This window comes from Bubalus kerabau, chromosome 4, assembly GCF_029407905.1.
Source record: "Bubalus kerabau isolate K-KA32 ecotype Philippines breed swamp buffalo chromosome 4, PCC_UOA_SB_1v2, whole genome shotgun sequence".
Lineage (NCBI taxonomy): Eukaryota > Metazoa > Chordata > Mammalia > Artiodactyla > Bovidae > Bubalus > Bubalus kerabau.
In genome coordinates this window covers 23,549,196-23,576,971 of record NC_073627.1, presented here as the reverse complement: position 1 = coordinate 23,576,971, position 27,776 = coordinate 23,549,196, and the positions used below count along the sequence as shown (strand labels likewise).

At 53.8% G+C, this 27,776-nt stretch overlaps 2 protein-coding genes across 2 annotated transcripts in view; one reads left to right on the top strand and one right to left on the bottom strand.

Moving 5' to 3' along the window:
- The window catches only part of TOP2A (DNA topoisomerase II alpha), a 210,549-nt gene that overhangs the window by 39,280 nt on the left and 143,493 nt on the right, over positions 1 to 27,776 (bottom strand). The window lies entirely within an intron of this gene.
- Positions 6,873 to 19,803, top strand: IGFBP4 (insulin like growth factor binding protein 4). The gene is made up of 4 exons (XM_055575930.1): positions 6,873 to 7,449; positions 14,253 to 14,410; positions 15,179 to 15,313; positions 17,253 to 19,803. Exons 1-4 carry the CDS (start codon positions 7,101 to 7,103, stop codon positions 17,385 to 17,387), a joined length of 777 nt encoding a protein of 258 aa, XP_055431905.1. The 5' UTR covers positions 6,873 to 7,100; the 3' UTR covers positions 17,388 to 19,803.

Below are 27,776 nucleotides of genomic sequence, written 5' to 3'. Positions count from 1 at the left end.
TTTGGAACACACACACACACACACACACAGCCATTTCTTTTAAAAATTTAATTAATTATTTATTTACTTTTGGCTGTGCTGGATCTTCCCTGATGTGCACGGGTTTTCTCTAGTTGCAGCGAGTGGGGTCTGTTCCCTAATTGCCATGTGTGGGCTTCCCAGTGTGGTGCCTTCTCTCATTGCGGGGCATGGACTCTAGGCACATGGGCTTCAGTGGTGGCAGCGTGCAGGCTCAGCAGTTGTGATTCCCAGGCTCTGGAGCACAGGCTTAGTGGTTGCAATGTCTGGGCTTAGTTGCTGCACAGCATGTGGGATCTCTCTGGACCAGGGATCGAACCCATGTCTCCTGCACTGGCAGGTGGATTCTTATCTACTGTACCATATTGGAAGTCCCCAGACATTTCTATTGGGTATATTCTTGGGGTGGGACTGTTGGCTGCTTCCATATGGTTGTACAAATTTGTTTTCTTGCCAACTTGGTTTAAGAGTCCCCTTACTCCACATTCAGGTATTGCATTTAAAATTGTTAGCAAATCTGGTGGATGTGTAGTATCCCATTATGTTTTCCACACGTATTTATTAAATGAGGTATAATCAGAAGCAACACTCTGCACAGCTTTTCATAACAATCCTATGAGGCTGGTGTTGTTATCATCCCTATTTTGCAGATGAAGAAATGGAGGCCATAGTTACTCCCTTTACTCTCTTGCAATCCACTCATTTTCCCTGGGGGGGGTCTTCCCTACTGTTCCCCAGTGGTGTTGGGATGTCAGCTTGGGAAACTCCTCGGGCCAGGATGCTCTACTGGGTGGGGAGAAGAGGAAGGCTGAGATGAAGAGGGCAGGGGTGGGGAGGAGCGAAAGAGTGACACATCAAGCCTGATGTGAGGGACCACAGATCCTGGCTCAGGGCATGGGGTGATGGGGCCAGACGAGAGGTATGGGACTCAGCAGAAGGCACGATTGGGGTATTTGTGAATTCTCGGTGCTGGCAGGAATGGGCGTGCTGGGGAATCTCTCTGGAACCCTCTCTCCAGGATTTTACTGAATCTGAGGACCCCTGTCTGAAGTCTCTAATCCCAGAGCCCTTTTGGGGTCATCTCTCTGGGTTCTGTGGTGCTTTGTTATATCTCTTTGGGATTTTCTAAGGGGTAGGTAGCACTCTGTTCTCTGAGGCCAGGGGCGTAGGAGGCAGGGCTTGGAGGTCTTCCAGGGAGTGTGGGGGAAGGACTTGGGGTCTGCTCCAATTCTGGGCTTCTAAGCCATCAGGACAAAAGGCACCTGGCAAGCAGACACCTTGCTCTTTGACTTCGTAGGTGTCAGGACAGGCAGGGAGAAATGATTTCCCCACCTAGCAGCTGTCTCTCTCTGCCCAGAGTCTCTTCTGTGTCTCTACTTCTGCAAGTGTCCTCTGCTAGATTCTCCTGGGTAGCACCTGCTTTTGCTCCCCCCATCTCTGCCTCCCTTGAGTCCTGAGCCCATGGCTTACCAGAGATGCTCTGGCAGCAGAAGCAACATGGCGCAGGGGGGTAAGTCTGCAGCAAGCAGTCATGATATCTGGCTTAAGTCTTGGCTGGATTACTTCCTAGCTGTGTGCCCTTGGGTGAGCCTCCTCACCTTTCAGGGTGGTGACCGCGCTCTCTTAAAGCCCAACATCACTCACTTGGCTCCTCTGCTGGGCAGGCTTCTTGAGCCACGAGAAAGAGACTCTGCTAGTGCCAGTTGGCCTGGAAACAGTGTGCACTCTGTTTGGAGGGTTGGAAGCCATGCCAGCTTTGAGCCTAGGACCACATAAAAGCACTCCAGAGGTTCTGGATTCCTAGATGACTCCAGTTTGGAAGGGGCTTCACAATTCCATGAGTTCCCCTCCCCTATTTTACAGATGGTAAAGCTGAAGCTGAGGAAGGGGAAGTGCCACAGAGCTGGCAGGTGGTAGAGCTGGATGAACTGGAGACATGAAACCAGATCCTGGGCAGCCCAGGGCCACATGGGTTCTCCTTTCCCTCCCGCTCCCTGCCTGGGTGTTCACTTCTGGAGCCGCACGTCCTGTGGGAAGAACCCAGGCTCTGTCCTCTGGACTAGACCTCCCTCTTCACTGTCATGTCTTTTTGGAGATCCTCGCTCTCCTGATCTGGTCTGTCCAAGTGTGGGGCCCTGGTCACGGAGGCAGCTGCACTCGGGTGCCATTGCTCAGCCCACACCTGGGGTGACCACAGAGGATGTCGTATCTGGGACCCAGACATCAGCCGATATGGAGGGAGACTGAGCTCCCTATTCGGTGTGTGCACAGTGGACAGTCTGGGGCAGCCAGGGAGGGGCTAGGAAGCCAGAGTTATGGGTCAGTCTCCTTCCCATGGCAATGCCAACTCTGCTCTGATCCCGTGCACCTAGCTTGCACTCTGTACCATAGCCTTTTGCCCTTGGAATTTGCTTAGAATGCTTCTGACAGCTGTTTTGGAAGGCTGTAAAACATAGGGATTAATCATACAGACTCTGGAGCCAGACTGCTTGGGTTCACGACTCTGAACTTCCACTTACTTGCTGTGTGACCTTGAGTAAGTCACATGCCTCTCTGTACTTCACTTTCCCCATTTTAAAAAGGAATCATGATAGGGACTACTTCATGAGGTTGTCATGAAAGGGACATAGTAAAGCACTTAGAACATGTCCAGCATATGGTCTATGCTCATTAAATGTTAACTTTCATTTTCATTTTTATGTATATTCCATCCTATATATAGGATGTGTATGTATGTATGTATGTGTGCCTATATATATATATATATATATATATATAGATGTATATTCTACCCTATTCCTATGAGCTGCTCCCAAGGGCAAGCCAGCAGAGTGGGTGTTCCCTGAGGGCAGGACTGTTTCTTTCCCCTGGGAACAGAGCTCTCTTTCTTACTGATTCTCTAAGAAGCCTAGCTGGAGCCGTACAATAGAAATTTGAAACTAAGCTAACAAGGGAGTTGTGAAAGTGTTAGTTGCTCAGCCACATCCAACTCTTTTTGACCCCATAGACTGTAGCCCACCAGGCTCCTCCGTCCGTGGAATTCTTCAGGCAAGAATACTGGAGTGGGTTGCTATTCCCTTCTCCAGGGGATCTTCCTGACCCAGGGATAGAACTTGGGTCTCCCGTATTACAGGCAGATTCTTTACCATTTGAGCCACCAGGGAAGCCCAAGAAGCAGGGGCTCATCCTGGATTTGACCCCGGGACCTCTTGTACCCTAAGTGAGAATCACACCCCTAGACCAATGAGCTACACAGTGAGATTCTTTCTAAGCAACAAACTGGTGAAGGGATGGGATGGAAGAGGCTGAAGAGAGTGAGGCTTTCCACCTGTCCACTAGGAGTCTCTTCCTGGCCCCCACCCCCCAGCTCCCAGGAGGTGAGGGACGGACAGGGATGCTGAGGGGAAGAGGAGTTTTCTTTTTTCTGGTAGAGCTCTGGGCTGGGAAAGACTGCAGGGAAGGAGAACTGGGTTTCTGTCTCTGGGGGGCTTCCAGTCCTCAGAGGCAGCAGTGAGGTGGAGGAAACCCACACACAGCATCTGCTTTTCATTCCTCAAAGCCCTTTCTTGTCCATGATCTCACTTTTTCTTGCAACCTTGCTTTAGGGTGGCTCAGCGGTAAAGAATCCTCCTGCCCATGCAGGAGATGCAGTTTCCATCCCTGGGTCAGTAAGATTTCCTAGAGAAGGAAATGGTAACCCGTTCCAGCTTTTTGCCTGAGAAATCCCATGGACAGAGGAGCCTGGCAGGCTACAGTCCATGGGATCGCAGAGTCAGACATGACTTAGTGATTAAACAACAACAACAATACAGTGGGGATGCCCAACTATTATCTCTCTCTCCTTTTTTTTTTTTTAAACAGAGGATGAAAATAACCCTTCAAGACATTAAGTGTATGTCCAAGGTCACAAAACTCTTTTTGTAAAAACTGAAGTATAGTTAATTTACAATATTATGTTAGTTTCAAGTATAACAAAGCTCTTTGTTGGCTGTGCTGCAACTCAAACCCAGGTCTGGTAACTCCAAATCCTATGCCTTTTACATACAGCCTCTCCTGGATACCAGCAGGCTAGAGGGGAAGGGGACACCCAAGCCAGTCCTCTGGGAACTTCTAATCTGGGGGAGGAGAACCAGTTCCTGCCACCAGGGCATGTCCAGCCAGGTGGAGAAGTTAGTTTCTAGCAGGGGAGGTTAGGAGCATATGTGTGCTGGGCCACTTTTCAATCTCTTCCCTCCCTACCCTTCTTTCTGTGAAACTGTGAAACGCAGAGAGTATCTTGTTTCAGTTACTGGTGACAAAACCAGGATAGAATCCAGGTCAGCCTGATGCTAATGTGTGTGTGCTCAGTTGTGTCTGACTCTGAGATCCCGAGGGCTGTAGCCCACCAGGCTCCTTTGTCCATGGGATTTTTCCAGGCAAGAATAATGGCGTAGGTTGCCATTTTCCCTCCAGGGGCTCTTACCAACCCAGGGATCCAATCTGTGTCTCCTGCATTGGTAGGTGGATTCTTTACCACTAGCGCCACCTGGAAAGTCCCCCTGATGCTAATACCTGTGTTTATCCCTCTAGCATGGATGGAAGACCGTTAGTTCAAGGGTCACTTCCTCCATGAAGTCTTTCCTTGCCCTGGATGTAGAACTGACCATTAGTGCATCTGGGTCCCCACCATGCCCCATACAGACACTCCCAGGGCACTTGCCCTTATTTTATTCATATGTCTGTCTCCCCTCACTAGGCAGTGAGCTCCCTGAGGGTGGACAGTGGTCTCAGCCATGTCTGGATACCCTGTATTAGCACAAAGCCTGCACACAGTAGGTGTTCAGTAAAGGTGGGTTGCATGTATGATGGAGAGGTGCTTGGAAGAGCTCTCATATCTGTTTTCCTGCCTCCTAGGAATTATCCCAGATAGCGATGGGGGTAAGGCTGAGGATGGACTCGGGGTGGGGGGAGCTGCTGGGGTAGAGGTGTGGACATGTCTCACCTGGAAAACTGTCCAGATTTCCGACACTCACCTGCACTCATGCTTCATCCCCTGGCACTTCTCTTGGCTTCAGCTCAGCCTCTTCCGCCCTCCTTCCTTCTGTCCCAGCACCTTTATCCCTCCCAGGTTTGCTATCCAGGAGACAGGTCCAGCATTGCAATAAGAACTATTCTTCCTGGTCCTGGTTTATTCTCACAGGAGCTTTAAGAGGTAGGCGAGGTGGAGATGACCTACCTCCACTCTAGTTAGGGACGTTCGAGCTCTAAGGGGTGGTGTCCAAGTTCATACAGTGAGTTGGTGGCAGAACTGGGTCCCATGATGATGAAGGAGTTGGGAGAGCTGGGGGAAGTTTTCTGAATTGGGGACAGGCTGGGCTTCCCCCAGGAATGGAGGAGCCTGGCCCTCTTTGGGCCAAGACAGATGGGGCAGAAGAGACCCCAGTCGTCTGTGAGATGTCCATGGAGCATCCCGAAATTGTGTCCCCAGCAGTGACTCTCCAGTCCTTCTGCAGTCTTGCCAGTAGGTGCCGTCAGTTTGCAACTTTTGGTTCTGTCCCTGCGCGGGGTCAGCTGCTAGCCCCTCTGCCTCCCTCCTCTCACCTGGACAGTCTGCACTTGCAGAAGGTAGAAGATGGCCCAATCCCTGTGAAACTGAAGGACCTCCGCCCTGGAGGAGGAAGCAGGAAGAGAGTCTCTGATCTACACTTCAGCTTGGCTACCCTGCAGCTTTCTAGGCCAAGCCAGAAAAATCCACAGCGGGTCACCAATTATGCCTGGACAGGAGCCCTTACCCTGAAATCAGGTCCAGGATAGCAGAAACTTTGGGGGAGGGTGGGGAGGGAGGACCCGAGAGACCATCTAGGATAGGAGTCCCTGCTCCAAATACTACTCTAGAACCCCTCCTAACCCTGCAGGATTGAGGCAAGGTGCATACAGGCACCAACAGGATCTCACAGAGGCCCAGCCAACCCTGACACTAGCCCAAATAGCACTGCTGGGTGAATTAGAAAAGGCACCCCTGTTCTCAAAACCATTGAGTGCCATCTGCTGGAAGACAGTCACAACAGCTATACCAGTCTACAATGACTACAAGAGAAATGGTGCCCCCTGGAGTTGTGCAATGCATACTTTGCCTTTGAGAGTGGCAATCTCCTCAGCCAATTTGGGGCAGTAGAAGCAAACATCCAGGAAGGAGCAAGCGTCTGGGCACCTCCCTCTCCAGGTGGGAGTTCTGTTGACTTCATCCTGGGTAAATCAGAGGGGACAGGGTCTCCAATGAGCCGCCGAGGAGGCTGGGGGCGGGAGCAGGTTGGAAGAGGCAAGTGAGGAGAGAGCCCATTAACTTCTTAGGGCCATCAGAACCTTCTGGGCCCCTTTTCCCCTCCTCCCCGGACCAGTTCTCCAGCGGCTGAGACGCGAAGCCCTTGAGTGGGGTGGAAAGGACTCTCTCCGGCCAGGGAGACTGAATCTCGGACTCGGGAGTTGGGGCCAGGAGGTCGCCGCGCTCTCAGCGTGTGGGACCGCGGGCCATCTCAGGGGTCCAGGGGAGAATCCTCCAAGGTCGGGGGTGGGGGAACCGAGGAGCAGCGCCTTCGTTTTTCCTCACCCTTCGCTGCCCCCCGGGGCCCCAGTTCGGAAGCGCTCTCGGCCCCTGCCGTGGCTTCCAAACTGCGCCGCTTCCTCCTGCGGCAGAAAAGGACTTTCAGATGTTGCAGCGGCGGCGGCGACTTAGGACAGCGCCCCCTCCCCCTAACAGCCGCCTCTCCGTCTCCCTCTCCCCTGCCCCTCCCCCACCACTGGGACGGCGCTGGGGGTGTGGCCAGGGCCCCGTATAAAGTCCGGGGGAGCCGGTCCCGGGCAGCCGCTCAGCCCCCTGCCCCCCCACCGCCCGCCGCCTGGGCCGGGCCGAGGATGCGGCGCAGCGCCTCGGCGGCCAGGCTCTCTCCCCTCCGGCCAGCTTGCTAACTTCCTCGGCTCCGTCCTTGTCCGCCAGCGGGGGCCACCGCGTGTCCCCGCGTCCTCCGAGTCGGGTCCTCCAGGCGCGCCGGGCGCTGCCCCTGTGTGTCTCCGGCTGCCAGCCCGCGCCCCGTCCCCGTCCGGTCATGCTGTCCCTCTGCCTCGTGGCCGCGCTGCTGCTGGCCGCCGGGCCCGGGCCGAGCCTGGGCGACGAAGCCATCCACTGCCCGCCCTGCTCCGAGGAGAAGCTGGCGCGCTGCCGCCCCCCCGTGGGCTGCGAGGAGCTGGTGCGAGAGCCCGGCTGCGGCTGTTGCGCCACTTGCGCCCTGGGCAAAGGGATGCCCTGTGGGGTGTACACCCCCCGCTGCGGCTCCGGCCTGCGCTGCTACCCGCCCCGGGGCGTGGAGAAGCCCCTGCACACGCTGGTGCACGGACAAGGCGTGTGCATGGAGCTGGCAGAGATCGAGGCCATCCAGGAAAGCCTGCAGCCCTCTGGTAAGGTGCCCCTGCCCTTGCATGCCTTCCCTGGGGTCCTGCCCTCCCAGAAGCCCCCTTTCCCATTCGGGTTGGCCCGGAAGGCTCTTGAAAATCCTTTGTGAGTTGAGCAGAAGACAGGTACGTGGCAGGGCCCGACTGGCATGGGACAGGGTCAGCCAAGGAAACTGCTATCAAGTCCTCGGGCAGCCTGTTGCCACCATCACAGAGGAGGATTCTGTGCCATTTCTCCATCTGAAGGGTACCTATTTGGGAAGAGAGTCTCAATGGTAGTCCTGGCTGCTGCTGTAAGGGTGGAAAGTTAGGTGACCTGGTCCAGCCAGCAGCTGCAGCCTGCAAGTGAGGGGCCAGATACCTGGGGGATGGGGATGGTGGCCTGGAGACTTTCTGTTCCTGATCCAGTGACCTTACCTCACTCTGGACTCAGCTGAAGCCCCAGGAGTCTGAGAACCCTGGGCTTGGACTTTTGACATTGACGTGGGATGGAGCGGGACATGCAAATTAGAGAGGTTTTGGTGGTGAGGGGGCATCAGAGTAGCCCTTCCCCAAAGTCCCAGGCCAGCTCGCCTAGCTTTTTGAGAGGTATTGGGAAGACAGGGGTCTCCTCCTGCCCTAGTACACAGGCACCCTGCTTCTTGCTCCTGGCAGGTGCCATCTGAGGTGGCAGAAGAGACGCAAGTCTTGGTTCTCAGCCCAGAGCTGCAGAAACCTAACGGGATAGGGAGCAGGGATGGAAGGTCAGGGTGGGGGGGCGGGCGTGGGGAGAGCGAGATCAAGATAGAGAGAGGTTTAGAAGGCCCTCTCCAGAGAGGTTTAGAAGGCCCTCATTCTTACACTTTCTCTTTTTCTATATCTCGGTGAGACTTTCAGTTTCTTCTAATAACCTTTCTCAGTCTCTCTCCTTCTTCCTCTTATTCTTTTGTTCTTTCCTGATGCGTCTCTCAACCTCTAGTTTCACTAACAATATTCTCAAATTCTCCTTTCATCACTATCTCCTGTCTGTTATCAGCGTCTTTCTCCTTATCTTATTCCTTTTCCTGTTTTTGTTGCTCTGCTTCGCTCACTTTCATCTCAGTCTCTTTCTGTTGCCCTTTCTCTTGTCTCTGTCACCGTTTCTCTCTCTGTCTCTGTTCCTGTCTTTCTCTGTTACTTTTGGAACCTCTGTCTGCCATTCTCTCCCTCCGCCTCTGTTTCTTGTTCCCTCTCTGACTTTGTTTTGCTCTCCCGGTGCCTCTGTCAGTGTCTGTCTCTTTTCCTGGTACTTGAAGCTTCCATTGTTGCAGTCCGGATGCTGGGACTGCGGCCCCAAGCTTCCTGCCCTGGGTCCCAGGCCGCTCCACTTCCTCAATCCTCTGCAGCTTGTTAGCCAGAGGAGAGCAGGATGCAGGGAAAACAGGAAGGAGGTGGACCCCAGGGGTCTGGGCCTCGGGCCTCTCTGCCCTTCCTGCTCTTGGGCAGTGAGAGATAGGTCAGCAGAAAACATTCTAGGAGAAATGCCAGCCTGGCACCCAGCACATCTGGGAAGCCGTGGGGGGGAGTCTTGGGGTGTAAGTCGCTGATCCTGGGGTACAGATGCCAGTGCCAGTGGGGAGGAGGGGTTCTGGTGCCAGACCATACTGGGAGTGAGGGCTGAGCTCTTGGGCTCCTGGGTACAACAGGTCCACTTTCCCTTTGCATCTTCATCCTCCACCCGCCAGCGGGTGTCTGGCCGCAGATTAGGCTGGTGAGCCCCTCCTCTCTCACCAACTTGAACCTGAGGCTGAAGAGAAGAGCCCTCAGCCCCTTCTTTCCTGGCTAGGTAGGAACAGCCCATCCCGTAGTGCAGAAAACTGTTCCCTTAGGAGATTTGGGGAGGCATGGCGTGAACAGATTGTGAGTGCCCTGTGGACATCATATCCACCAGCCTCGACAGGCAGCTTTAGGTCCTCTTTAGATTATAGGGCCCGGGTCTCTCAACCCCTCTCCTGCTTCTCTCCTTGCCTTGGCCTCCATCCTTGCAGGGCAGGCAGAAATCAGGAGAGGGAAAGGGGAGGTGAGGGGACCCTGGGGCACTAGGTCCCCACTCAGTAAGCTGTGTCCTTGACTTTTTACCTCCCAGTCATCCCAGAAGTACCCCTGCCCCAGCCCAGGCCATACCACACCATGTGAAAGGCGCCCCCTAGGGTTGTGTGGCAACCCTGCAGGGTGTCTGGTGAGATCTGGAGGCCCGAGCTTGGTCCCTCTCCCTGCTGTCCTCCTGAGCCTTCCACTGTCAATAGGCCACTGTCCCTGTTATGTCCCAAGGCTTTGACTTTCTTGCCTGGGTTTTGGCAGAGGTATCAGTTGAACTTTTCTTCCTGCCTGTTCCTCTTGGGGCTGAGCTTCAGCAGGTGACTGGGGGAGGGCAGCCTCCTCCCTTGGTCTGCTGTGGTCCGGAGGCTGACTCTTTGCTCAGGGGGGCAGGTCTCCCCACATCCCTCTCCATGCTCCCCTGCCTCCATCCTGTGCCATGACCCCCTGTCCCAGCTTTTTGAGCCAGGCCACTAGCGGTGAGGGCGGAGTGGGGACACCTGCCTCAGAAATTCATGATCCTGATTCAGAGTACTGACCCTTGACTTGTGGAGTCTAGGGGAGGGGATGGTGGGAAGATCAGTGTTTGGACCGGGGTGATCCGAAGCTGTGCCCTGGGTCCCTCTGGGACAGCGTTAGGGAACATGCAGGCTGGGTTAATTTTTAGTCGACACAGCAAATATTGTCCCCCCTACTTCAATACTGGGAATCCAGTCACGTCATGGGAACAGGGCCTTCCCAGAAATTCTATGCCTTGGGGGAGGGGAGAAGGAGGAGCATGGCTGCTTAACATTTTTTCTTCAGTTTTGGCAAAGTCAGAATTATTGGTGCTTTGGGTATCAGGAGCCTTTCCATTTAAAGACATAGGAGCTACAGAGATATGTTCTTCTCCTTTCCTCCAGCCATTCTGCTTCATTTCCTCATGTGTAAAAAGTGGGGACAACAGGACCCAACTTGTAGGCTTGGGGCATCTGGCATGGAGTAAGAGCTCAATGTTGGAGCAATGAGAGCTTGGTGATGAACAGGAAACCAAATGGATTTAAGTTGAAGCTTAGCTTCTCACATGATGCTAGGGCTTTAGGGGACAATGGGGCAAGTGAGCAAAGCTGAGGGACATGCAGAGGAGTGGAGGGAGCGGGTAGGGTGGAGGGGCCAGCTGTCCTTATCTGACACTTTGAGGCCAGCAGCCATGGCACAAGGGTGAGGGGGGGCCCCAACTTGAACCAGACCTCAGAGAAAGGCCTGGTACCTGGCAGGGGGATCTTGGCTTCTCCAGTGAGAGTCCAGGCCTTTCTTGCAGGGCAGGTGGGTGACCCTCCAGCTCATGTCTAGGTGGCTGGGCCCACCTACGTCAGAGCCTCGCCCTAGGCATCTTGAGCTGGGTGTGGGCTGGAGTGGAGGAGAAATCATGGGGATGAAATTGGGCAGCAAGAAAGAGGAAATCCTCTAGCTTTGACCATGAACTTTGCAGTCACTGGTGCCAAAGCTGTGGAGCCTCTTCTTTCTCTGGGTGCCTGCCCTTCCTCTGTGGCTGGAGCAGAGACCATGTTTACCCTGTGGTGGGATGTCATTGGCCTACTTCAGCAGGGCCGGATGAGGTGACCCAGCCTACCTGGGAAGCCCCACCTCCCAAACAGACCTTTCAGACGTAGGGAGTCTGACCTTTGTTGGGGAAGTGAGGGGGAAGGTCTGACTCTGGCTCCTGCTCAGAGGGAAACCCACCAGGATCATGGTTTTTCCAGAAGCACCACCTAGGTGAGCAGCATGATGTGGCTGACCTCCTGGGTGAGCAGGGAAGTAAGTAGCAAGCATTTAGCAGGTTGTAGAGGTGGGAAGATGAGTTTTTTTATTTTAGAGACTCAAGGCTACGAACTTTGCCCTCCTAAACCTAGTGCCTGGGGTGGATCCTGGGGTGGGGACTCAGTCTGCCAGTGAAACAAGGCTGGACAATGAAAAGTTACAGATTAAGTGGAAAGTCAACTGCCAGGATAGTCAGTGTGCTCTGCCCAGGGGCAGGGTCAGGGCGCCAGGGCGCATGTGGGTGTGCACGTGTGGACCAGTGTGTGTCTGGACACGTGATTGTTTGTGTGTGTTTGTAATCCTTGAATCCCAGCCTCTGTCTGCTGGCAGATAGGGACATGCTGTGTACCCATGTCCCTGCGAGAGGCAGTATGGAGCCACTCTCCCCGTCTGCTGGGTTCTACTCTAAACGGCTAAGTGAGCTGGGCAGTGGGGAACCAAGAAGGGGGAGGCCAGGCAGGCAGCCTGCTCAGCTTTCCCCAGATAACGTCCCCCTCCCTGCCATGTGATGGGGGCCTGCCAACACAAAACAAGAGCTATGTTCCAGGCTCACCCTATGCCTCACGCAGCCCCAGGGTTCAGTGAGCGGACCCAGTTGTTCTCCTTAATGGTGCTTCTTAAGTTAGGGGATAAACATTCCAAATATCCTTTAATAATCCCCTGAGTGTTTGTGTGAACTTCAACTTATGGGAACACAATGTTGGAAAGTAGTCAGACCTCTACTGCAGATCTTTCCGGGTCCTTGAGGCCTTTGCCACCCTTACTCGCCCCACCTCCAGGTCAGAGAGCTCTCTACCTCCTGAGGCAGCCCCCTGCATTAGAAAAACTCTTCCTAGGGAACCTAAAAAACATCTGGCCACTTATCAAGAGGCACAAGTGTCACTGTGCACAACTGTGCTTTCTTTTATGGTCATGAAAAGAAAGCAAACTCAAAGGAAAGACAGCGAAATGTCTCCAGGTCAAACGGGGCCGTCGAGGTACTCTTGGGCTGTGGCAAATGACCCCTGGGATTCTTCCAGCCTTTCCAGGTAGAGCGGTGGCCCCTTTGTTCCCACCTCAGCTTAGCCCCTGTGGTTCCAAGATTTGGTTTCAGTTTTTTCCAGTCTTCTATTTCCTTTCTTTCTGATCGTCAGCTCCAGCCTAAACCCCCGCGAAGCTGAGTCCATCCACAAGTCTTGTGGCTTTGTGCAAGATGAGCGTGGTGTGTGTGTGGGGGGTCACTGGCCAACCTGGGCCTTCTTGGCCAGAAAGTTCCTTGGGAGGGTCTTCAGGGAGGAGCCTGGATCTCAGATCTTCTCTCTGGTTCCTGGCTGAGGGCTTGGAGTCTGACTTCTTATGGGCCCCTTTGCACAATCCTGGTCTTCTGAAATTGACCAGCCCCTTCTTCTGCTGCCCACACCGGCTGGGAAGTCTTTGTTGGTCTTTGTCTTCAAGGTTTCTCCTTGGTTGACCTTTGGAAACTTGTTGTCATCTTTTGGGATAGAAGTCCCCAACAGACTGTCCTTCTTGAGATGTTAAATACGTAGAAGGAAGGATTATATCTCTCTGCTCCATTTATTCCTTCCCTCTGGTTCTTTTCTCTAAGCCAGCCCTGCACCCGTGACAAAACCTTTTCCCATCCTTGGTGACTCAACTTTATAAATAACCTTTGGTGTGGAATCTTGACACAGACTTTTTGGGGGTCTAGATTCCTCCGTGTCTGGCTTCTCTTTATCTATGTGCTTCACCCCCCACACCCCCAGAACTAGGAGAATAAGAAGAGAACTAACCCCCGCCCCCTCCAACTAACTTTGGCTCAGCAGAAAAATACAATTTGACCCCAAGGCAGCTCTGGGACTGCTGCCATGCATGGAGGAACCTGCTAACTCCTCAGGAAAAAAAAAATCCTGACGCAAACCAGATGTAACCTTCTGTCCGGCTGCCAACATCTGGAATGCTGGCAGGGGCTTTGCACTCGGGCCGGCAGCAAGCTGCCAAGCCTGAGCATTTCAGAGGTGGCCCTGATGCGCAGAGAGATCTTGAGACCTCTTCCTCCAGCTCAGCTCTGCGTTCTGGTTTTGGCTGCCAGGATGGAGTAGCAGAGGTTACAGTTCTGGGACTTCTGGATGGGTTTTTTTCTTGAGTTCAGATAGAGCCTTTAAGAGATCCCAAGGAGAGGGTGGTGGTCCAGCCCACCCCCATCTCCAGGTCCCCAGTGCCCTGGCTCTAGGCAGCTGATACGCACTTTGGATGAGGTCTGAAATCTAAGGATGGGAGACTTTGGAGTGGTGGGGTGGGGAGCTGCAGGAATGTGCAAGGGTGTTCTTTTGGTCCTAGGGGGCCACACAGTGTCTTTCGCACACACACACGCACACACTTTTCACATGCAAGCACACACACCCACTCCCACTTCTCCTCTCCAGCCAATGGAGAGAGCTTTTGGGCCACGTTTCTCATCACTCATGGAAACTTTGATTCTGGCCATTTGGAAGAGGGTCAGCAGAACTGACAGCCCTGGGGAACCCCTGGCTGGCTCAGCCAGATGCTGAAAGGAGCAGGAAAGGAGACAGGAAGAAAGAGCAGACGGAGAAGGGGGATGGTAGGGAGAGCTGAATGGAAGGGGACATGAATGTGGGGCCCTTGGCCTGCCTCAGACCTCCCTGCAAGGCCCAGGGGACCCTCCTGCTGTTTGGGCCGCTGCAGCTGGTGACTCATCTGAGGACTGGACTGGGTGGAGTGAAGGAAAAATCAAGGACTCCAAGAGGAATATTATCCTGAGAAGATCCAGGGGAGCGGGAGGAAACCAAGGTGCTGCTTTCATTTCTTCCTACCCCCAGACCCCCTGCTCCTCCCCTGGTTCTTCCAGCACCAGGCTGGAGACTTCCCAAGGAGGAGAATGCAGATGGGAAGTCGGGTTGCTCTGCTGTCTTGCCCTTTATAAGCACTGACCTCTCCCCGTCTTGGCCTGACTGCAGACAAGGACGAGGGCGACCACCCCAACAACAGCTTCAGCCCCTGCAGCGCCCACGACCGCAAGTGCCTGCAGAAGCACTTGGCCAAAATTCGAGACCGGAGCACCAGTGGGGGCAAGATGAAGGTCATCGGGGCGCCCCGAGAGGAAGCCCGGCCTGTGGTGAGGACCACTGATCAAATGTGCACGTGCATAGGCACACACCACCACCCTCACCACCGCCACCACCAGGTCCCGACAGTGTCCGTTCAGCAAGCATTCTTTGGCTGTCTTCTCTGTGTACCCTGTGCGCATCATCAGGACCCAGAAAAAAGTCCTCCCTCCTGCTGAAATTCCTTTCCGGCTCAGCAGTTCTAGACACTGGGGACAGTTGAAGTTACTGTTAAATACTGAGACACACCACACTGGTTGGTGAATAGCAGTTGCCCCAAGCCCCCTGATGTTGCTTGGCTCTTCCCCTGGATTCCTTACCCCAGAGCTTCTCAGTAACTCGAGAGTTCAGGCTGGCCATAGTAGGGAGCCTTGGGACCTTGATCCAGGATCTGGCTAATGTCTTTTCTGATGGGTGGTTCTGATGGATCCGTGCCTGGGTCTTACAAGTTGTTAATTATATGATTTCATCCTTCCGTCTTGTTTAGACATCATCCCCTTCCTGTCCTTCTCCATAGATTTCCTTTCCCCACTAGGTCCCTTCACGTCACACCCCTCCTTTTTAGAAGCTTTTTGGCTCGAGATCCTCTCCTAAATGTCCCCCTGTCCTGCCCGCCAGGATCCCCTGAACCCGAGCCCCTCCTTTCATCTCACTGGAGGCCTGCTTGGCCACCAGGCCTGAACCCTCCTTTCAGAGCCTGCAGTCCTGATCCGACCCTCAGCCCTGGTCCCCCTGCCTCTTCCGCTCCTGCTAAACAGTCTCATCTTCCCCTCCTCCAGCCCCAGGGCTCCTGCCAGAGTGAGCTGCACCGGGCGCTGGAGCGGCTGGCCGCCTCACAGAGCCGCACCCACGAAGACCTTTACATCATTCCCATCCCCAACTGCGACCGCAACGGCAACTTCCACCCCAAGCAGGTGCGTCTCCATCTCCACCGGCTCGGCCCGGCCTCAGCTCTGGGATGTCTGGGATGGCAGTCTCAGGAAGGGGGAGGCTCCCCGGCCCCAAGCTCACCCCTTAGGCCCTTGCCAAATCACCCCCACCCTCAGACTCAGGATCTCAGTTCATTTTACCTATTCCCCCCTCAGATGAGTAGACTGAGGCCCAGGGAGGGGCAGAGGGCAGCCCGGAGTCACAGGGCAAGTTAAAGGCAGGCCAGTCATCCTGCCTCCCCATCCAGGGCTCTTTCCATGGCCTCTGTGGCCACCATCTGTGAGGCAGACCTAGCACCCTGTCAGCCTCTGCCTCCCAACCCCTCCCCCTCTCCACCTTCATTCCTGTGAGTAGTTTTCCTTTGTCCCTGGATGTCTGAGGTGTCATCTGGGAATGGAGGGGCTAGGTCTTGAGGAGTTGTAGAGAAAACTCAACATGCCTCTTCCCCCAAGCTGAGTTAGCAAAGGACCTAGGGGTCAGCCAAGCTGGGGGGAAGGCAGACCTGACAGCTGGGAAGGACTTCAGGTGGAGCAGAGGAAGGAGAGGGCAGGAGAGGAGACAGGGATGTAGAAACCTCTAGGCCTCCTCACACCCTTGGAACATGGGTTCCTCTGACAAGCCCCCAGGAAACTGGGATGGTCAGTGAGGCGGACCTGCTCCAGCTCCATGTCTGGCCTGTCAGAGTTGGGCTCCCCTGGGGCGGTGGCATATCTAGGCAGGGCAGTGGGTGGCCTCGTGCTGGATGAAGCCTGGATCTCCTCCAGCCCTCGTGGGCATGGGCACACACATTCCCCCACTTCATGCTCTACAGGCGAATCCACAAAGTGGACCGCCATTGGGCCAGAAGAGGCTTAGCTAGGAGGGGAAAGGCTGCCCCCGAGTCTGCACACCCCAGGATGGCATGAGGAGGTTATGAGGTGGGGTGCAATGGTGGAGAACCGGAAAGGTCCCCCGCCCCAAATCAGTGCCAAACCTTTCTCCAGCCTTTGTTCCAATACCAATTTTATCCTTGTCTCGATTTTTCTTTTTCCTTTTGTTTTTTTTGGCCAAGCCACATGGCTTTCGGGATCTTAGTTTGCTGACCTAGGATTGAATCTGGACCCCTGGCAGGGAACGTGCCGAGTCCTAACCACTGGATCGCCAGGGAACTAAAATTGATTATTAGTTATTAACCAGAGTCCATAGTTTACATTAGGGCTCACCCTGTGTGTTATACAGTTCTGTGTGTTTCCTTCCCATTTTTATTTGCTGAAAATTCTGACGCTTGATCCTTTATCATCTGGCCAGTTCTGACCCTTGAGACAACCTTCACTTCAACTCTAATCCTGATTCTGAAATACACCTTTACTCCTCCCCTCCCCCCTCCCCTGTCTAAGCCTGACCCAAAGTTTGGCCCGGCTGCTTTATTTGTTCTGACCTTGACCTCTATCTCTGTCCCAATTCCATTTCTGACGTGGGCTGTCAGCCTCACCCCACTCAAACTGTAGTCATAATTCCCAATTCGACCGCAACTCTTATCCTAATGCTACCCTAACTTCAGTGTGGATAATCACAGTCTTAACCATAATCCTATTCTCAAAGCCTCAACACAGTCAGAACTCAAGCGAAAGCACAGTCAGAACCCAAACCCAAAACTTGAGACTGGGCCCTAGCCTTTCACATTCAGCTTTTCCTTTCAGCTCTGTGGATCCCGTCTCCCCTCCAGGGTGTCTACAGAACTTCCTCAAGGCTCTGCCTTCCCAAACTCTTTGGGCCTTTCCTTCTTGGCCACCTTCGCTCCACTCCAGGGAGCTCAGAGGACTCATGCCCAAGGGAGCCTCCACCCTCAGAGACCAGTTGGGAACCACTGTCTGATCTGGGGGCTGGGCTGGGATTGGGGGTGGCTGCCTGGGAACCTGACCTCTCGTACCCTTGTCTTGGCAGTGCCACCCGGCCCTGGACGGGCAGCGCGGCAAGTGCTGGTGTGTGGACCGGAAGACGGGAGTGAAGCTTCCGGGGGGCCTGGAGCCGAAGGGGGAGCTGGACTGCCACCAGTTGGCTGACAGCTTCCGAGAGTGAGCCTGTCAGCAGGCAGGGGGCTCAGTGCCCCCTGCTGCCCCCTTCCCTGGAGGCTGCAGAGCTGACCTGGAGCCTAGGTCTGAGTCCTGGCTTTGCCTCTGGCCCAGAAGTTTCCCTCGGGGTGTGTCTGTGTGTATGTGTGTGTGCGTGTGTGTTGATGAGCCTGGGTATGCGCTTGGGGTGAGCCAAACCCTAGGGGTGTCCTCGATGGGCTTAGATAGCCCAAGAGAGCCCTGGTATGTTTCCATATTGATCCTGGATTCATTCATCCATTCAGCCCTTCAGCCATCTATAAACACTTCTTGACCACATACTACATGCCAGCTCTAGTTTGCAGCCCTGGGGACTCATCTTGACTCCCTCTGATGTAGATATGTGGGGCCACCTCCTGCAAGGTGAGCCCAAGTCTGTGGGAGAAGAGAAGTCCCAGTTCCATAATCGGGGAGGAAAATAGACATGTACCTTGACCATTGTCCTCAGTCTAGACAGAAGGTCTAGTCCCTACCATAGGGAAGGTGAGGGGTAGCAGGAGACCCACTGAGACCCAATCCCAAAACTGAAACCTGCCAGGCTCCCCTTTACTCCTCCCCAGGTCCTTCCAGCGGGAAGGACCTGCAAGGGCAAGCCCACCTTGGCTTGATTGCCTGGCAACTGAGACCCTGCTCTGGGGAAGGGAAGAGGTCAGAGGAAGCCCTGCAGAGGGCTGGGGAGGTGGGGCCCATCTCTGAGCAATCAGAGTAGGAGGAAAGAATGTATGTGCCTGATGGAGAAAGGGATCGGCATGCTGGGAGGTGAGGGACTTATCCGGGGTGCTCCTTCCTCCTCCGTTTGTGGTCACAGACAGGAAGTCACAGGATGGCGCCATCCTTCAGTGGCTCACTGTCTGTGGCTCTGCCTTCCTCCCCGTGTCTCCTTCCCTGGATTTTCCTCCCCTATATTTCCCTACCCCTGGGCATTTTCTGGCTCAACTGGATGGACAGAGACTTAGGAACCTACCAGTTGGCCATGATGTCTTGTCTTTTTTTTTTTTTTAACAAAACAGAACAAAACCAAAAAAACCCTAGACAATGGTGTTTGGTTGATTTATTTACAACTAAGAGACGGAATTACTAGGGATGGGAGAGCTGTCTTAGATGGTAAAAGGACTGCAAAGGGTCAGCCAGTTCACCCTCCGCTTCCCTGCAGCCTCTTCCTGGGAGGCCGCTGTGTCCCCAAAGTTTGTGCTGTCTGTGTACAGACTCCTGGTGGGTCAGTAATGGCTTCGGAAGGGAGGGAGCGAGCAGGGACAGCCTTGCTGGGCCAGAGCTATTTCTGAGATCAGTTGGTGAGTGAAGCGGGGGCATTTTCTAGGGCATCAGGCAGATCGGGTTTGTGTCTGGATTTGATTTATCAATTTAGTGGGGGGAGGGACTGCCCTGAAGCTGGGGAAAGGGGATAAGCTCTCCAATTCATTCCATAGCTCTGACTGCCTGGATTCTTGACTGGGGGCTGCACTGAGGTTTGATTCTGAGGGTTTGGGAGTGCGGTTGGTTATCTTTAATCTCACTGTCCTGGGCTCACCGGGCTGTGGGCTCTCAGTGCCAGCCCTAGAATGTGTGTCCACGAGGTACCGCTGGATTCCTGGTCGTGTCCCAGAAGAGGTCGTCACCCCTCACTTCTGTGGAGTGTGTGTGTGTACATGTGTTTGACCTCTTGAGGTGCTCCCAGGCTTCTCAGTTTCCCTGGTCTCGATGCACTGGCACCTGTGCTGTCTGAATCTCAGGGCTGGGGCTGCGATCCTCATCTCTCTGGCTCTGCCTCGGTGGCGGCATCCCACAGCCATCTAGATTTCCCGAGGCACCGCAAGCTGCTGCCTGCCGCAGGAGATAAAGAACAAAGCAACGCTCCTTCAGCCAGGGGGCTGCTCTTCATAGAGCCCCCTACTTCTGGGGCCGAGGCCAAGGCATACAGGGGGAGGAGGCAAGTGTGGGCTGACAGTGAAGTTTTATGTCCCTAAGCCAAATGGAGGGAGAGTATCTCTTTCCTTAAGGCATCTCTTTAAATTCCCCCTTGTCTGCAATCCCTCTTCCCAGTGCTCTACCCTTGCGTCCTTGGAGTGGGAGGTAAGAGGTCCTTTTCCTTTCATGGGCCTCCCAAGAAAGTGCTGGGTCTGCTTGGGAGGTGGCTGCCCGTGTGGCCTGGGATGTACCTTTGTGATATAAGTGTATTTATAATGTGTGTGTGTGTGCATATGGCAAAGTGATATCCGAAGTGTGAGTGAGAGTGTAGGCTTTTACAGGATACGTGTATCCAGGCACCGTGTGTATAGACGTGGTGCACACTTGTGTGGTGTGTCTGTGCGGGCTCTGTGAGTCTCAGTATGGACGTGTGTGATGCCAAGAGGCAGAGTGAAATTCACAGCGTATGCGTGTACTTCCCTCCCCCACTCGTTAGTGGTCATCAATGCAGGGCTTGTGGTGGTGGGGTGGGGGCGGGGGCCGCTGTCTAGCTCCAGAGAACAGAGGATGTGTACTTCGGGAGCAGGACTCCCACAGCTCGCAGCAGATTCCCCACCCCCACCCCCGGTTCCTGCCCCCACGATCTGGGAGCCAGGTGCTAGTTGTCAAAAAAGAAGGAAATAAAAGCAACTGCGTGTCAATGTGAACACCCTCTACCACTACCAGGCCAGAGGAAGTGAACTGCCCTGGGCAGTGTCACAGTGGGGAGAACCGGGCTCCAGAGAGGAACTGCTGGTCTGTTTGCACCCAGGCCCTCCCACTGTGACCTGTAAATCCCCTTGAATGCTCAGTCAGTCTAGTTGCCACAGGAGCATCAGCATCCTGGCAGAGGTGGGAAGGGAGGGAGTGCTGAGGACCTCAGTGGGGCCACTATACCTAGAATAACTTCAAAGTCCTTGAGTTCTCTGTCCTGCCTCCCTAAGAAATGTCATTCCCGGCACTGTGGTCTGGAGCAGAGGGGTGGAGGACCTGTGAGCCCATTGATGCCGATTGGTATCAGGCATTTGGTTTCCATTTCCTAGCTCCTTGGGCTTCCCTGGTGGCTCAGGCAGTAAAGAATCCGCCCACGATGCCAGAGACCTGGGTTTGATCCCAGGGTGGGGAAGATCTCCTGGAGAAGGGCATGGCAACCCACTCCAGTATTCTTGCCTGGAGAATTCCATGTACCGAGGAGCCTGGCAGGCTCCCGGCAGTCCACGGGGTCTCGAAGAGACATGACTGAGTGACTTTCACTTCACTCCTGGCTCCTTAGTGGAAATCAAGACCCGACGTCTGGCTGTAGGTTGGGGGCTGGGTTTTCCGTTGCCAAGAAGGCAAGGTGGGAGTAGAGAACCAAAAAAAAATGGAGAAGTGGATTGACTCCAGTATTGGATTCAGGTGGGGGAATCTCTGGAAAGCTGGCCAAGACCCCTGGCCCCTTCTCTTATCAGGGTTCTGAGGTTCCAGACACAGCCATTTCTTCAACTCCTTCCAGGAAAACGCTGCTTGTCCCAACCCCTTTGCCCTCTGGGCCAGATTCCACCTTCAAGTTACTCCAGGAATGTTATGAGGCATGCAGAACTTGGGGCTCCAGCTCAGGGGCCCCCCTTCCTGGGCGGCGGGGCGGGGGGTGGTTATGGCTGTGTGGCAAATGACCCTGAAACATTCCTGGCCAGAGAAACTCCTTCTGCATTCCAGACCCCTATGGCAATATGACCTCTGACCTCGGAAGAGAAAGTCAAGATGATGTGGTTGAATGGATCTGGGAGGCAGGCTGGTAGCTGGGATACTGCGTTGTTCCAGGGAAGGGCAGAGGAAAGGGGGTGCTTTGTGAGTTGGGGGAGAGGGTCAATGGGAAGAAAGCATGTTCAAGGGGGTGAGGAAACAATGAGTGGAGGAGGGGCAATGGAGGCACACGGGTACACACACGCACGCGCACACACACACACACACACATTCATGCACGGGGAAGCAGCCATCATACCAGCCACCGTGGTGTCTAATTAGATGCTCACTGTGGAGTAACCTGTCCCCCTTTTGTCTGAGGTCTCAGAGGCTGGGGAGGCTTGAGGTCAGGGAGTAGAAGTGGGGTGTTGTAGATAATTAGAAACATACTCTAATAGAGTGAGCAGGCGCCACCAGGACCACCTCTCCCCTCACCATCCCCCTCCCTTCTCCAGGCCCCCAGCCCCCTTCTTCTGACCTGAACTGTTCCAGCTAGGCGAGGGGAGGGGCCGGTGGAGCCGGGGAGTGGAAACCCAGTGGGATTGGCTTCCTGGACCCTTACACAGTCTCCAAAGTGCAAACAACATATTTTTGCCATGCAGTGGTATTTAATTACACATAAAAACAGAGCCATTAAACTGAAATTAAACCCTTGTTGGAATCACTTAATTCAGGGCATGACAAATTGCTTTCAGTGGAGGCAGCAGTGAAGTCCCCTCAGGGAGAGATGGAGATTAGCAGCTTCCATGGCTGGCTGGGTCCCCTCATTGTCTTGGCCCCCTTGCTGGCTCTAAATTCTGAAATTGGGGTCAGAACCGTCTAAAGACCACCCAAGCCAAGGGGGAAGCCTCTCGGTTTGTTCTGGATGACAGGAATGGAGGCTGGGGAATCAGTATCACTGTCCAACCCAGTTTCAGATAACTCGGTCCATATTGTTGATGGGGAAGTTGAGGCCCAGGTGCCAGGGTCATCCAGAGCCAGTATGAGAACTCTGGCACCAAGCCATGACCAGGGAGGCTGCTTTATTCTTTCATCCTGGGCCTGGAGACAAAGGTTGGAGCTGGGTGGTTAAAGGTTCAGAAACCAGAGCAGGCCCTGGGTGGGGAGGACAGATTTCTCCAGAACTGAGCTCCTACCTGGTCCAAGCCTGGAGACAGCAGGGAAGGAAAAATGGGATTCTGGGACTTGGGCTAATGAGGCAGCCTTGGCTCTGTGGAGGGTAGCCTGGTACTCAGACTCTGGCTCAGACAGACTTGGTCACTGATCCACCTGGTGAGATTGGGCAGGTAAGACATTGCTGTGAGCCTCAGTTTTCCCATCTGTCAAATGGGGATGGTGATTCCTATCTATAGAGTTCCTGTGAGGACCTGTGGGCAGAATGCCTGAATAGGGCTTAGAGCCAAGTCCAGTTAGTGGTTCTATTGGCCTTCCTTCTCAGGACCTCTGGTCTGCATTTGTAATAAGATCCAGCTGGGACCTGGTGGTTTCCAGGGCTCCCTTGCTTGGTGTTTGCAGCCCTTTCTCCTCCCTCCAAACCCCTTCTTGCAGTTTTCCTTCTCTCCTCTGTGGTCTAGTTGCCTAATTATGGTAGGTTTGGGGTGTATGGTTAGACTACTGGGTAAGAAAAGGCAGGCTCGGGAACTTTCCTGGTGATCCAGTGGTTAAGAATCTGCCTTTCAATGCGGGGACGCAGCTTTGATCCCTGGTCGGGGAACTAAGATCCCGCAGGCTGCATGCAGCTACTACTGAACCTGAGCCCCACAACTAAGTCAAATTAAGAGTATTTAAAAAAAGACAAAAGAAAAGGTAGGCCCAGGCCCCCTAACCCCTGCCTCACCTAGTCTTCCAGTGGCTGTGTGTGAGGGTCCCCTGGGAGGTGAGGTGGGGCTGCACTTTGTGGGGGGTGCCGGGGTGCACAGTTATGAGGCTGTGGTCTCCCTCCCCTGTGTGCCCTTGACGATCCGGGAACCAACTTTCCTGATTGGAACCAGATGGGTCTGCTGTAGCCGGAGGCCTGTGCCAGCAGTCCACTCACTCAGCGTCCTTCCCCAGGAGGGAGAGGAGGCATGGGCGAAGGGGACAGGGAGGTGAGGAGGGCCCTTCTCCCTGAGGCTGGGAGACAGTCCTTTCCTTCTCTCTCCTCTCCAAGCCAGTGGCCTGGGAACTTTTCTGTTACCCACAGGGGATGGTGTGGGGTGGTGGCCTGCTGAGGACAAGTCTCTCACTGAGGCATAGGGTCAGTCCTAGAACTTATGAAGCCCCTCCATCCCCACCCCCAAAGCTTGGCTCAGCTGCAGGTGGCCAAATAGGGGCCAACTATGTCTGTTCCCTGACTCCTGGAGTGGCCCCAAGTGGCCCTCACCTTTGGCCTCCTTGGCATTGATAGACGGTGAGGTTCCTGCTCTGGGGGTTGGGAGGGGGAAGGGCTGGGGCTCAGGGTTCCCGTCATTGCAGGCCTGGCAGCTACCCTACGGGCTGCAGATGGCTCCCCTGCCAGCCTGGCGGCCAGCGCAAATGCTTTACAGTTGTACCTCTATGGACTTGCCTTGAGAGCCTGGAGACGGAGGGAGCTGGGGACACGGAGCTGCAGTGGGTGGGGGACAGGCCAAGACAGCAGTCCAGGGTGCTAAGATAGTGAGGACAAGGAAACTTGAGATCCAGGAAAGGCTTCCCCGACGTGCAGGGCTTGGAGTGGAAGCTTCCCGAGGAAAGATCAAGTTTTGGGTTGTGAGTGCTGCCGTCTGGAAGGTCCAGGGCTCAAGGTCCCTGTCTTCCTTCTGGGTCCTGGTCTCTAAGCAGAGCCAGAAGCTTCTAAGTTGAAGCAGCAGGGAGGGGAGCCCGTCCTCGTCCCCACCCAGGGGAAATTGGACCAGACTGCTCAGGAAACAAATTCAATTTTCCAGCATCATGGAAGGTTAGTCGGACAATAGAGGTTTTTTCCCCCTAAAAACATAAGAAAAAAAAAAAGTCCAATTGCTTTTGGCTGAACTGTTTCCCAACTTCATTTCTCAGCCTCAGTTCAAGGCTTCTCATTCAAAGTGACATGTGACTGTTCGGTGACCCTGGCCTGATCGCTGGCCTTGTGAGGGGTCAGGCCAGGCCAGCCTGGAACTCCTGCTCCCGGGGTCTGTGACCACCCCCACTTATAAAAGCCCTGGGCGGCCCAGTCCTAAGGGAGGGACTGTGGTAAAAGCAAAAAGCTTCTCCTGAAGAGATTTTGAATTTAGGGCTGAGTGCTAAATCCCAGGCAACAGGCCCAGACGGGTTTATATTAAAATGTAAACGGACCTGAAAAGTTTTGGAAAGTTTTCTTTTTGAGGGGTGGGGTGGGGTGGGGTGGGGGAAGTCACCTTTAAAATGCAAATAGACCTTGTAAACCCCTGCTTGGGAGATTTCATGGGGCTGGAATGAGGGGAGCTGGCCTTGCAGGCTGGGGAAGGGCCAGCCTCCAGTCGTGTTCGCTGATGATGGTGGCCTTGTTGGGGACCCTGGGCACTGGCAGTGGAAGAGAGGTCAGCACAACCTAAAGTAGAGAGACGGCCTGCTAGGAGCTGGGAGAGAACAGGGGTTCCCAAGAGGTAGATTCGGAAGTTCTAGGATGGGAGGTAGGGGATGGGGAAGACCACACAGGAAGCCTCAGGGAGAGCTGGGCAGTATCTCCTGGCTGGAGAAGGGTGGGCTTGTGGGGTTGTGGGGGGGTGGGGGTGGAGAAGGGTACATGTGGAGGTATGGGTAGGGGGGTGAGGTGTGTGGCTGGGGGTAGAGAGGTGTGAGTATGTGTGTGGGTGGGGGGATAGGGGTATGGGTTGGGAAGGGGTGTGGGTAGGGAGTGAGGGGTACATATGGGCATGTGGGTGAAGGGAGAGGGGTGTGTGTGGGGATGTGGGTGAGAGGAGAGGGGATGGCTCCAGCCTGATGGCTGAGAAAGGCCCTTCCCAAGAAGACCAGAGCTGGGAGCGGCCTTCCAGCTCTTCTCCAGTTCACCCATTACATAGATGGGAAACCAAGGCCTAGATGGGTCTATGGCTTGCTCGCCTGAAGGCCCAAATGAACTGGTAGCTGACAGATTAGAACCCAGGGCAGTGTTCTTTTCACACCATCTTCCAGTGGGGGCAGGCGAGACTTCAGGCTCCAGAAAGGGGAAGGGCTATCAATACAGAGGAAGGAAGGAGATCCTGGTAGAAGATTCTGGGAGGAAGATTACAGGGAAATATGCCACCTTTCAAGCCGGAAGAGGGACAGGTGACTTTTGCAACATCCTGAGCAGCGTGGGACAGGGACTAGGGTGGAATGAGGAGAAGGGGGGTTTGGCAGAGACCTGGTGTAGGTGGAGGCAAGGGATTGGACTTGATGACCTCTGGTTCAATAAACTCCAGATGTCATCATTCTCATCATCACTATGGGTTTGGGTCAAAATTGCTTGGGCTTAAATCACATTCTGCCATTTATTATATTGGTGGTTTAGTCACTCAGTCGCATCTGACTCTTGTGACCCCATGGGGTGTGGCCTGCCAGGCTCCTCTGTCCCTGGGGATTCTCCAGGCAAGAATCCTGGAGTGGGTTGCCATTTCCTTCTCCAGTGGATCCTCCTGACTTAGGAACTGAACCTGGGTCTCCTGCATTGCAGGCAGATTCTTTACCAACTGAGCTATAAGGGAAGCCCTCGTAGGAGGAAATGTATTACATTGGACCCTGGGATGGACTTTATCTCCTAATCCACAGTTCTGTATCCATCAAGAGGGTCCATAATGGTACTCATAAGTGTTACTGTCAAGACTAAATGAGGTGATGGATGGCAAAGCTTCTAACAAATATTGCAGGCCTGATGTATGCCAGGCACTATTTTAGGTACTGGGGATCATGGTGAACAAGTGAGTTTCTTTCTTCTTGGACCTCCTGTTCTAGCAGCCTGGTCCTTAGAACATATTAGGTGCTCAATGAGAGGCTGATAGGAGTATTAGCTTATAAAGGACATTGGTACTTCACAGGCTACAAAGTGTATTCATGTCCAGCGTGTCTCTAATTTTGTGAGTGGGGTATTTTGTTGTTCAGTCTCTAAGTCGTGTCTGACTCTTTGCAACCCCATGGACTGTAGCACGCCAGGCTCCCCTGTCCTTCACTATCTCTTGGAGTTTGCTCAAATTCATGTCCACTGAGTCGGTGATGCCATCTCATCATCTCATCCTCAGTCGCCCTCTTCTCTTCCTGCCCTCAATCTGTCCCAGCATCCAGGTCTTTTCCAATGAGTCAGCTCTTCGCATCAGGTGGCCAAAGTATTGGAACTTCAACTTCAGCCTCAGTCCTTCCAATGAATATTCAGGATTGATTTCCTTTCGGATTGACTGGTTTAATCTCCTTGCAGTCCAAAGGACTTTTAAGAGTCTTCTCCAGCACTACCATTTGAAAGTAACAATTTTTTGGTGCTTAGCCTTCTTTATGGTCCAACACCTTACACCTCTCTGGAAAAACCATAGCTTTGACTATACAGATGGGCCTTTGTGGGCAAGTGATGTCTCTGCTTTTTAATACACTAAGTTTGTCATGGCTTTCCTTCCAAGGTGCAAGCGTCTTTTAATTTCATGGCTGAAGTCACTGTCCACAGTGATTTTGGAGTCCAAGAAGATAAAATCTATCAATTTTTCCACTTTCCCCCCTTCTACTTGCCATGAAGTGATGGGACTGGATGTCATGATCTTAGGTTTTTGAATGTTGAGTTTTAAACCAGCTTTTCCTTTCTCCTCTTTCACCCCCATCAAGAAACTCTCTAGTTCCTTTTCACTTTCTGCCATTAGAGTGGTATCATCTGCACATCTCAGGTTGTTGATATTTCTCCTGGCAATCTTGAGGGGCATATTACAATTGAGGAAACCAAGGATCGATGCCCAGAGAAATGACTTGCCCTAAATCATGCAGCTAATTAGTGGCAGAAGGGACCTGCCACCCAGATCTGCCTGACCACCAGGCTTCTATTTCTTGATGCAGAAGAGAGAAGTGGTGTGTGTGCATTTGTGCGCAGGTAGGAGTGGGGTGAACTAGGGAAAGGCTACGTCCGATCTCGGTATTCATGGGTCATCCAATCTGAATGCTATGGAGGAGGGGACCTCTCTCCTGGGGCATATGCAGGCCTCCCCCCACCTCCTAGTCAACCTGGGGTCCCCTATTTCTGCATGGCTCCTGTAGGCACTCAGCACAGTATCTGGTGATCCAGTGAATGAATGAGTGCGTGTCATTCTCCCTTTCCCGCCCCCTCCTCTTTCTCTATTTCTGCTTCCCTCCTCCTGGCGGTCTCCCTGCATCCTCAACCTGCTCCAAGCCAAGCTCAGCTTGCTCCTTGGCAAGACTCGACTGGGGAGAGGTGAAGGCTGAGACGCCTTCCAGGAAATGGAGTTATGAAAATGAGCCCCTGGCTGGCTCCAGGGTCACAGACTCAGGAAGAAGAGGGTCTGCTTTGCTGGGGCTCAGAGCCCCAGTCTGGCCAGGACTAGGGGATTATGCAGATGGGGAACATGGCTGGGGCAGGGCCCTGTATGGACGAGTGCTATGGATTAAATTATGTCCCCACAGTTGAAGCCCTGACACCAATGTGACTATATTTGGAGACAGGACTCTTAGGAGGTAATTGAGGAAATTAACTGAGGCCAAAGGGTGGGCTCCTAATCTGACAGGATGGGTAGTCTTATAAGAAGAG

What these genes read in the sequence shown, in the direction of transcription:
- IGFBP4 (XM_055575930.1), top strand. Translation starts at nt 7,101, where the DNA reads ATGCTGTCCCTCTGCCTCGTGGCCGCGCTGCTGCTGGCCGCCGGGCCC. An exon ending in GGAAAGCCTGCAGCCCTCTG is followed by an intron (nt 7,450 to 14,252) that starts GTAAGGTGCCCC and finishes GCCTGACTGCAG; the next exon opens with ACAAGGACGAGGGCGACCAC. An exon ending in GCAACTTCCACCCCAAGCAG is followed by an intron (nt 15,314 to 17,252) that starts GTGCGTCTCCAT and finishes TTGTCTTGGCAG; the next exon opens with TGCCACCCGGCCCTGGACGG.